Below are 11,257 nucleotides of genomic sequence, written 5' to 3'. Positions count from 1 at the left end.
TATCTTCCCCTTTAATTTAACATCACCTAGCCAGGTAAATAAGAAAGTAAATAAAGGCAATTACTGAAGTAGACAAGGAAGCTAATTAGGCATATAATTATAATATGTGCTTTTGTGGATATGTTTTCCTTGTGGAAATATAATGTACATTCTAGCTGTAAGCGGTTTTGAGGGTGATGTTTTTTCCTGGGAGGAAGCGAAAGAAATGCATTTGCCTGTTCAGGCTTTGCCCCTTGGCTTATTCTCCAGGCTCTTCAAGCCAGAGGCTGTCAAAAAGCTGCTGCAGAACATGGAGACAAGATTTGTTTTAAAGAAAGTGGATGTGCTTGGGAATAGGACCTCTGAGGAAGAAAAAAAAAATATCAGGAAGGACAAGGGCTTGGAAGCTCTGAACCATTTTGTGCACTGGAAGAATATTAATGCCCACAAAGATAGGCATTTAGATGATGCTAATTGTCCAGGATCCATCTGAAGTCTATAGGGATTGTCAAGAAAGCCAGCATCGTGTAGTAATTTGAATGTTGGACTAGGACTCTGGGAAAACAGGGTTTGAATCCCTGCTTTGCTATGGAAACCCATTGGTTGACCATGGACAAGTCACACTCTCTCAGTTTAAAAGAAAAGCAGTGGTAAACTTCCTCTGAATAAATTGTGCAGAAAAAACTCTAGGAGGTATTCATCAAAGGTCACAGTGAACTAGAAAGCAATAACAACAGGAACTATCTTGCCCAGTGATCAAGATAGCTTTCTTTCCACTTACATACTGCAGAGGTGGTGTATATAATCTGTATACATATGTTTCACATTGATTTTCCTCTTAAGCTGATCACTAGGATCAAGGACGTTCCAGGTCTACTGTCAAGCAAAGAGAGGCAGGGAGCGGTGGGAGTCATTAAAGAACAAAGCTCTATGTGCCACATTGATTAACCTTCCATTTTGAAACCAAGCCCTCCCTTCAGTCCATCTGCCTTGGTCCAGGCCTCGGAGGTTGAGAGGAACTGCTGGACCTCTTACCCTTTCCCGTCACCACTCCCTTCTCCTTCTGTGTCATGTCTTTTTAGCTTGTAAGCCTGAGGGCAGGGAACCGTCTAACTAAAAAGATTGCATGTACAGTGCTGTGTAAATTTACAGCGCTTCATAAATAAAGGTTAATAATAATAATAAAATAATAATTGCCTCCCTGTCATCCCCTATATTTATTTGCAGCTCTCAGGTACAGTGGAGGATTTTTTTTCCCCATTGCGACTTTAAGTAAGCAAGTTTCAACTGGCAGTTTGCTCATTTTCTGTACATGGAGTGGGTTGCAGCATCTTGTCCTTCACTTACATTTTGATGTACCTTGGAATCCCTAAGCTGGGCCCTTTTTCTCTCAGTCTAATTATCCATTTGGATCCAAAAGGAATCATACTCTAGGCAAGTAATCATTTCAAGCTAGTGATCATCTGACTGAGGAAACCAGTTATGAAAAAGATATGTACAGATTCCATATAGGGTTCTTGCTGTTGGGCAGATGGGCTGGTGGTCAACTAAACTGATTGTACTAGTCTGTAACAGGGAAAGTTATCAAAACACTGGTAGGAACTTAGCGGTTGTCTGAGTTCTTGTAACCAGAGCTTGGGACTATTATTCTTTTGGACTACAACTCCCCAAATTCGCCTAGCCAGCATGGCAAACATTGACAGAGGGATTCCTCTGGTAATATAATTTTCCAAGTTCTCGAAGTAATCAGTGCCAAATCATTTTTTAAGAAGTTGTTTGGGGAAGGGACAGTGAGGTGTGGTGATTGATGACTAATGGCTTAGAAAGCTATTGAAGGATTGGACAAATTAATGGAGGACAGATGTATGAAAGGATATTAGTTATGACAGTTGATGCAGTCTTCTTGTGCAGAGACATCATTTCATTGCACTGCAAATGTCAGTGGCAAGGGTGTTGCCTTAGTGATATTTCATATGGCTTGCTGGAATTACCTGGCTGGCATGCAGTAGAAGCAAGACATTGGCTTAGCTGGATCATGCAGCTCTTCCAGGCTGCAGAAATGAAGTACAGTGCTCCCTCGGGTTACGAAATTAATTCGTTCCGCCGCCGCTTTCGTAACCCGAAAAGCATTCGCAAGCCGAAATGCCATAGGCGCTAATGGGGAAAAGCCGCGATTTCGTGCGAAAAAGCGCCGAAAAGCACCAAAAAATTTTTCGTAACCCGAAATAACCTTCGTAACCCGGAACAGTTTTTTTCAATGGGTTTTTTTCGTAACCCGGAAATTTCGTAACCCGCGCATTTCGTATCCCGAGGTACCACTGTAGTTTGACACCACTTTTAAGTGTGATGGCTCCTTCCTGTGGAATCCTGGGATTTGTAGTTTGGTGAGAGATTCAGCTTGGACTGCCAGAATGTTCTGGTACCTCATCTTCTTCATCTTCATCTTCAAGAAAGCTTCTTATGAAGAAACCCATAAGGACATGTTCTGACGTTTAAATTTCATCCATTCTCTGAATAAAGCATGCTTCATGTAATGATCACTAAAATCAACATTCACCCTAATCTTATCATACCCATTCTTGGGTTTGACCCAACTATGGCCAGCCACTGCCAGAATTCCCATAAAGGAAGCAGGTCCAGCAGAGTGGGAAAGCTGTAGGATTAACAAGAAGTTTTGAACAGCATTTTTCTTCCAGAGTCAGAACCATTCAGGTCTCCTAACTTGCTTGAGACAGGATTGTTGAGCAGCCATAATAACAGTACTAGCCTCTACTTTTGTTGATAATATGATCACAATAGAGATTGTACTGTATTTCTGAAGATGTTTAAATGGGAAGAAATCATTTTTATTTAGGGCTTGGGTATAAAACCACACCACTTCAAAATTAGAAAACCCTGTTCCTCCTCCAAACTCCATCAGTAGAATCATAGAATCGTAGAGTTGGAAGAGACCACAAGGGCCATCCAGTCCAACCCCCTGCCAGTAAGCAGTTAGTACCTACCATTCTCACAAGTTGCTTTTGCAGGTGTTGCCTTAAGTATCCTCATGTCAGCTGTTAAAAGTCTTTTTGCATTTTTCATAGTGCTGTATGAGTCAAGCTTTTCTTTGTTTGCTTTTTAGTGAATAATAGGATTTTTGGAGCCAACTCCAATGATGTGCACCTTGAGCTGGGGTTTTATAGCCCTTTTTCTAATGATATTATGCAGGTAAGCAACATTATTTATTCTATTGTTATTCTATGCATGCAGGATTATTTTTAAATGGGACAGAAGAGGATTATTGAGGCTTTCCAGATGATGAAAACAACAACTGAGATTGTTAGACAGCTACACAAGTGCCAATCCAGTGTTAGTACTGTAGAGTGATATCCTGGCTGTTGCCATACTGCAGAATTAATGCAGTCTGACACCACTTCAATTGCCATATCTGCATCCTATGGAATTCTGAAATTTGTAGTTGCCTGTGACACAAGAGCTCTCTGACAGACAAGGTTAAATATCTCACAAAACTACAAATCCCAGAATTCCACAGCCTTGAGCCATGGCAGTTAAAGAGGTGCCAGCAAGTATTATTTCTACAGTGAAGATGCAGCCCTGTTTCCCTGCAATTTAGCATAGGAGGAGTGTAGCTTTGAGGCAGGGAAGAGCCCCTTCCTATGTCTGGAATCTTTTAAACAGGCTGTTGCCTCAGTTTGCTTCCTTTAGCCTCATTCCGGCATTTAAAGAAAGTTGCAAAGCTGGCTACTAAAGTTTGCAAACCGTCAAGTCTGTTATTTAATGGTGAAGCGTGTTTAGAACTTGAAAAACATTAAAAAATTACTGAAAATGGCTACTTTAAAAAGGCAAACACTTTTTCAAATACAAAAACTATCCACACAAAAATTCCCTTACAAAACAACACGTACACGCGCACACATATGCACACACTCTAATCTAAATTGCTCAAAGAGTGGAATGGAGTTGGGATTAGAAAAAATGCAATGAATTTGAGACGGGGATTTTAATGTCCCTCATCAATAGTCAATACCATGACTACTGATGGATGATGTGGCTACCCTTCCTCCCATAATCAGTTCAACCTTATGATCTTCTGAAGTAGTCACTTTCAACAAATAATTGCAATGCTTTTAGTTGTATTTGTTTGTTACAGTTTTTCCTGCTGTTTTGCCAAAATGTTGTGGGCTATATTTAGCTGTGAGGGTCTAATTGATGCAGGAACATCAGTGAGCTTTATACTAGAGTAGCTTGCATTTGAATCCTCACAGTGGAAGGCTGAACTAGTTGCAAAGAAAATCATGTAATTGTTTCTTGCACAATGGGTTTTTCTCTGTTAAACAACAGTCATAGGAGATCAACCATTTGGATCAGTTTTCCTTTTCGATCACAGCTTTCTCCTTAGGACAGATAGCAGCCACGAGAAGAATCTGGATCACCACCCCAGTAGTGGCAAAATGTTAAACAACCCCTTCTTCTACATGCCATTCCCAAACTAGATTTATGCTCCCCCCACATCATCTGTTATTTGGTAAAGAAAAACGAGCAAGAGCTAAGGATGATGGCACTGAAAACACCATAGCCAAGTGAGTAATGAGCTAGACTTTAGATCTTAACATGCCAATTTGTAGCCCTTTCCTTCATAACTTAACTCTACTGGGGAATGTGTGGCCCCTCAGAGCTTGTTGGACTCCATTTCCTATCAGCCTTAGACAGCTAAGGAATGGTGAGAGTTGATGGTAAATGCACTCCAACAACATCTGGAGAGTTGCACTTTCTCTAGTCCTTGATTTATACTATGAACAAAAATGAGTAGATTAGCCACAGATTCGTTTGGAAATAAAACCTGGAGAGTAAAGCTTGTACTGTCCAGTTACTGGACTGCAACTTTGATCTGCCCTAGCCAGTGTTGAAGGATGATGGGTACTGCAGTGCGACATTTGGATTGAAAAAAATTCCAGTGCCACATTTTCCTTATCCCTGCTCCAGAATGTTGATTACTATGCAATTTCCTTTCATGCTTCCTTTGACTTTTGGTGAACTGTGCTTTGTTTGACTATACATTGCTAGTCACTATAGAAACATTCAAAGAAAAGTGGGGCCTGCCTAAAGAATTTGACTACCTAATTTGGAAACAATCAAATTGGCTCAGTCATGCATTTTATGGCAGAGCATAGTGGGAGCACTGGAAGGTTTCTTTCCTAGAGATGGAAAAAGTTGTAGTGAAGAAAGGTGTTTAAAAGCATTGTTTGCCAGTAATTTGTGTTTATAAACTCTGTGGGATATGATTTTTTTTTAAAATCACACTTCAGTCCCCCCCCCCCCCCCAGGTACCAGCAAACAAGGTTTGCGTCTTATTTGTGTTTTGTGACTGGGAACATTATACTCTGAACACACAGCTTAGCCAATAGAGAAGTAGGCAAATCATATGATTCCTTGATCGTGTGCAGGCCTTTATTTAATATTATGGGACTGAAAAGAAGAAGTGAGGCTTCTGGAAATAAATTGAAATTATATATTCTGAATATGTACTTTTATGGGAGTTTGATCTTGTGTTGTTTGCTTAGAACAAGTCATGATGATCTGGACATTATGTGGCACTGTGGTTTGTTCTAAAATGAAGGTGTAATCGTCATTCTCTTTCTCTTGTACCAAAGGAAAATGACGTGTGTGTAGATCCTGTGGAAGTGCATTGCTCACCATGATTCATGACCATAGATTCCTCACCTTTACAGCGGCGAACCTATGTCTTTTCAGATGCTGTTGAATTCACACTCCCATCAGCCCCAGACAGCATGGCCAATTGGTTACATCCTGATTAGACTACTGTAAAGCGTTTTACTTGAGGCTATCTTTGAAGAGTGTTCAGAAACTGGAAATAATTTAGGATTAGCCTTGCACCGGCCTAATTTTGTGCCAGTGAAACATCTGTTTCCCAAGGCTAGAGGAGGTTTGGATTTGGTACAATTCAACTCCTCCTTCCTTGTCCCTTCTCTTTTCACACCTACCCACCATTTTCTTTGAATTTATGCATGTGTAAAACACCAACAGAATTACAGCCTGTAGCAGACAGAGCATTTCTGTTGACAGGCGTCTGAGATTAAAAGCAAAAGAGGAGACAAAGTTCCTTATGCTGACAGATGGTCACTTGTTTTATTTCTTATTAATTTTAAACAATCCAACAGAATTTTTTGTTTAAATGTATGTACGTGCACTTTGATGTGTATAACAATGTAATCCATATGTTTTAAAAGAATATAACTAATTTTGTGTTGTCATTGATAATATATTTAATGGAATTTATTTGTATATTTTTAAGTGGAACCTGGAAGAAAGCCAACTTTGATAGAGCCCAAAACGTGTGTAGGGCTTTTTAAATTAATTAGAAATAAAACAAGTGACCATCTATCAGCATCTTTTATTATTATTATTATCATTATACTTTATTTATATAGCTCTGTAGATTTACACAGCACTGTACATATAGACAATAAAATCGATAACAATGAAACCTGGCAATGGCATACATTCTACAAAATACATATAAAACAATAGATAATAATACAAGATAGAATTAGATAAGGAGGAAGCAGATTACGTACATCAAGTAAAGAATAAAATAAAATATCAGATAACAATCGGATAAACAGTCACAATACCTGGGAAGACTGCTCTGAACAATATAGTTTTCAACTCAGTTTTGAAACTGGTTAAAGAAGCGATGACCCTTGCTTGTGGGGGAAGGAGGTTTTACTTCTGCTTCATAGTGTGCTTAGTTATCAGTTCTCTCCTTTAGGTTTTGAGATAATCCAACAGAAGAGAGGTCTGCCAGCAAAAGGGCATTTCTCCCACCAGAAGATTATTTTGCCTAATCCTATTATATTTTATTAGAATTGTGTTTCCAATTTCTGTTTTTAATTCAGTTTAATGTGATTATATTAGGTTTGGTTCCATTGCAATTCACCTTAGGTCTAAAAGGTGGTCTAGAAGTAATTTTATAAATAAAGTAAAATATGTAAGAAAAGAAAATACCTAAGAAAGAATGAGAAATAAGGAAGAAGAAGAAAAATACAGGGTTTCAGGCAGCATGCAGATGATCATATCTCATTTTAATAAACTGAGATACGAATATGTCTTGCGTGCGTGTGCAGCTGTCTTCCACAGCACCTTTCAGCAAGCCTGAAGGTGTCTAAAACATTGTATTATTTTGAAATTTTAACCTATCTTAAAATCCTAGCTTATTCTGAAACTGGTAATCAAGGTTTCCTGGTTAAGTTGGGTAATAGAGATGTCCTGCTTTATCATGCTGAGAAGTGAAATGGCTAAAGTTATTCCTAGGCAGAGTTCCCTTGTGTATATCACTAATTGTCAGAACTGGGCCACATACCAGTGTATTGAGGTTAACACTGGATCTCAAAAGGAACACTAAGCTTTAAGACTAATATGATACCATTTATGCACACACACCATTACCAAAAAACCACAGAAAGTCAGATGACATCTTAAAGAAAACATATTTATTATAACACAAGCCGTTGAAGACAAGAATCTTTACTTTTATTTCATGTGTCTAAATGATACTGGCTTTGTTTAGAAAGTGCCTCATGTATGCTCTCCAGTTTTTCTACTTCATCTTTGTTAACTGTGGAGTCAAAAAAGACTTTGGGAGATTAATACACAGATATTTCTTCTAGAAAACAACCTCCTCCTCTGCATGTTCTCCCTTGGGCTAGTTGGATTAAGCACATCTCTTGTTATATAAAAAGAAGTAACCAGTGAGGAAAGGTCTATGGTTATGCAGGCAAGAATGAATTTGCTTGTTTGGCTTTCTATAACATTCACACATTGTTCAAGTTTGTTCTATCCCATTTCTGCATCAGCTTGCTTTTTGTTAATTAAAAAAATTAAAACATTTCCCCCTCTAATTCCATGCCTGCCTTTTTGTACACAGGATCCCCCAGGGTCTACCTTTTTAAATACAATTTTTTAAAGTAGAAAATGGTATCACATCATCCAGGAAAGCTAAAAAACTGAAGGATGATTCTGTTTTTGTTTGTTTAAGGTCAGGACTGAAGAACCAGGGCAGCCTGTATTAAAATGCAAAGCAAACAAATTTAGCCCAGCTTTTATTGTCAGATATCTCACAAGACCAGTGACAGAAAAATGAACCACTTTATATATTCATTCAGCTGCTTTAGGGCATTTGTAAACAATTTATGTAAACCAAAAGACTGAGGCATTAATGGGTTTACCAAGTCAGAAATCCTGGGGGGATGGTTTTGCTTTATGTAGCTATTATGAAACATAAAAATAACCACTCTCAAGTTAGAAATCTATCAACAGGCACAATTTTACCTCTCTGACCATGACCCTCAACTAACCCTTCTGTTCTCTTTTCTCCTTATGGTTAGATTAACAAAAGTTTCCCCAGCTGAAGGAAAAGGTGAAATTCTTCCTCCAACTATACAGAAGATAATGAAAGGATATAACAAGTATCTACGGCCATTTTTTGACAGTAAGTAGGGAAAAAAATATTCTGACAGAAATAAGGTCTAAAAGAACAAGAAAGAGACCCATGATGACAGTTTTCTTTGGCCTCTATTTATGATATTTATTTTGAAAGGATGTGATGATTTATACCATAAATTCCAGAGGTTAGAATGAGTCTGAAGATTGAGTTTTATTCTTACGGTGATGACTCTTGAACTTTTATATCTGTCTGAAGTAAAGTATGCAAGCAGAGCAAAGGGCAGAGTAAGCCTATGGCCTGCAGTGCAATTAATGCATTATATTGAGCAATGAGTGGTCGAATACCTGAGGACAGGAGCACACATTGGTGACAATCCATTGTAGTTGCATTTTGCAACCACCATCTGCCATCTTAGACAGAGGCTTCTAGGGTTGTGATTCTGGTCTAAACCACTCCATGCACCTTGTATTTTAGACACTGTGCAGGGAAAGGGGAATTGCTGCTGCTGTGCAAAAAATTAAAATTAAAATTAAAATTAATGATATGGTGGCAAAAACAGTAGAGGCGGAATGCCAAGTTGGAGGCAGAACATGTTACCCAGACCTATATTAAAAGAACTCACATATCCTAAATAATCCAACCATGTGAGAGAAACAAATTACGTTATCAGTCTGTACTATCTGTTATCCATCTGTTAACTGTCCATCACTTTCAGGTACTAAACTGATCTCTGTTCCACCATGAGAGCCTAAGGTATATGTTAGGGTTACAAATATTTAAATAAATTAGTAAATACTCCTCAAATTAATTTTTACATGCTTTATGCATTAAACCAATGGCCTCACAGTGTTGTCTGGGGAACACTAGTGATTCCTACTGCACTTTTACAGAAAACATGGTAAATCTGCCAGAAATACTGAAGAAGATTAATTTTTTCTTTGTGTTTTGTTTTTATTGAGACTAGGGAAATATTAATCCAAATGAATGTTTTGCTATAAGCATAGCTCTTTCATATGCATAATTATATATAAGGAGATTGAATACATGCACATTGGATGTTAGGAAAAGCATATTTTTGTGTCATCTGTCAAGTTAATAATTTGAGTGACATGTTTATATTAAAGTAGGTTACTAAGAGGCATTTATAGCTACTACAAATCAAAGAGACGCATTGAGTTTCCCACTGAACCTCTCCTTTTAATAATTCTGAAATGAGTAATACAAAAGTAGAGACAGATGTTTTGCTGCTGATTGCTCTACCTCCTGTTGCCCAGGGAGATAGATGCTTTAAACACAAGAGGATGATATATGGAGCATCAAAAGGTACCATGGGCTGAATAAGGAATATCTCAGAAAATTCTAGAGTTCAAGAATGTGTAAGGTGCTACAAGATCCCTTTGCATACAGTATTCTATGTTACCTTTGCAGCCAGCAATTGGTGAATTAGGCAAAGCCATTCTTGAATAATCAAAGGCTTCTTCCAGCAGAGATGGTGCTAATCTAATGAGCCTGGCCTGAAGTTGAGATCTTCAAAGGAAATCCTATTGCATTCTTTGCATGGTTGTGGTGTCATGTAAACCAATCTGGCTCCATCACTCTTCTTCTTCTTCTTCTTCTTCTTCTTATTATTATTATTATTATTAACCTTTATTTATGAAGCACTGTAGATTTACACAGCGCTGTACAAACAATCTTTTTAATTCCCTGCCCTCGGGCTTACAATCTAAAAAGACATGACACAGAAGGAGAAGGGAGTGGTGGAGGGAAAGGGTAAGAGGTCCAGCAGTTCCTCTCTACCTCCGAGGCCTGGACCAAGGCAGATGGACTGGAGGGAGGGCTTGGCTTCATAATGGATGGTTGAGTTTTGGGGGCTTTGTATTAATTAAAATTAACAATTTTAAAAAATTGTTAAAGTTGCTTTTTAAAAAATAAAATAGTTAAATCTATTTATGCAGAATAATTTGTATTCTTATCTGTTGTGCATTGCCTCAGGTACCCTAGCAATTCAGAGATGATAAACAAATACGTTTAATTACTAGAAATGCTGTTTAATTTCTGAGGCTTAAATTTCCTGTTAACTGAAACTACAGTTCATCCTGTTTGCGAAGATCTTCAGACTGAGTTCCACAGGGAGCTATCCAGGGTGCTACTAGTCACTAGTCATTGCTGTGAGGGAAACCAGTACATTATGCTTTTGGAAACTGAATTTTGTCCTGTCTTATTGAATGGAACTTTGCATTGCCTAGACAGAATCTGGATTCTCCCCTAGTAATTCCTGTTTCAGCTAAAGGAGTTATCTAGAAGAGATAAGGTTTTAGACAGAAGAGATGGAGGCACTGCAGGACTGGGCTTTTGATATGAAATTATATCAGCCCATCACAAAATATTCTGTGAAACAACTTATTAGAGATTCATGGAACTGAGTAGCTTCACAAAACAGCTTCATGAGACCAAGGAAGCTTCTTGGGTGTAGCTAGAATTTATGCATATATTAACAACCAGCATATCAAAGCAAACAAATTGACCCAAGGATTGTTCACGCCAGTGATGTAACACCACCCCCCATATATATATATATATATATATATATATATATATATATATATATAGTGCTTGAGCTTTTTCACTTGATGAATATTAGATGAACGCCTTACCATCACCCACTGAAAGATATTACATTTGAGATGATATAAAGGTTCTGCCTGTAGGCCTGGATCAGTGGCAGTGCACTCACACCTGTTGAACACTTCAGATGGTGAGCTCATATGTGAGAACAAGCCCAAAATGTAAGTTGCAAAAAGAGATGATTGCATG

At 38.2% G+C, this 11,257-nt stretch overlaps 1 protein-coding gene across 1 annotated transcript in view; it reads left to right on the top strand.

The window, feature by feature from the left end:
- The first annotated feature begins 3,107 nt into the window (after positions 1-3,107).
- Positions 3,108-11,257, top strand: part of LOC121926370 (gamma-aminobutyric acid receptor subunit pi-like) — a 48,993-nt gene continuing 40,843 nt past the window's right edge. The window contains exons 1-2 of the mRNA XM_042459307.1: positions 3,108-3,186; positions 8,385-8,488. Of these exons, the coding sequence (XP_042315241.1) occupies positions 3,131-3,186; positions 8,385-8,488 (160 nt within the window). The 5' untranslated portion in view covers positions 3,108-3,130. The remainder of the gene's footprint in view (positions 3,187-8,384; positions 8,489-11,257) is intronic.

This window comes from Sceloporus undulatus, chromosome 3, assembly GCF_019175285.1.
Source record: "Sceloporus undulatus isolate JIND9_A2432 ecotype Alabama chromosome 3, SceUnd_v1.1, whole genome shotgun sequence".
Classification (NCBI taxonomy): domain Eukaryota; kingdom Metazoa; phylum Chordata; class Lepidosauria; order Squamata; family Phrynosomatidae; genus Sceloporus; species Sceloporus undulatus.
This window is presented reverse-complemented; position numbering and strand designations above follow the sequence as displayed.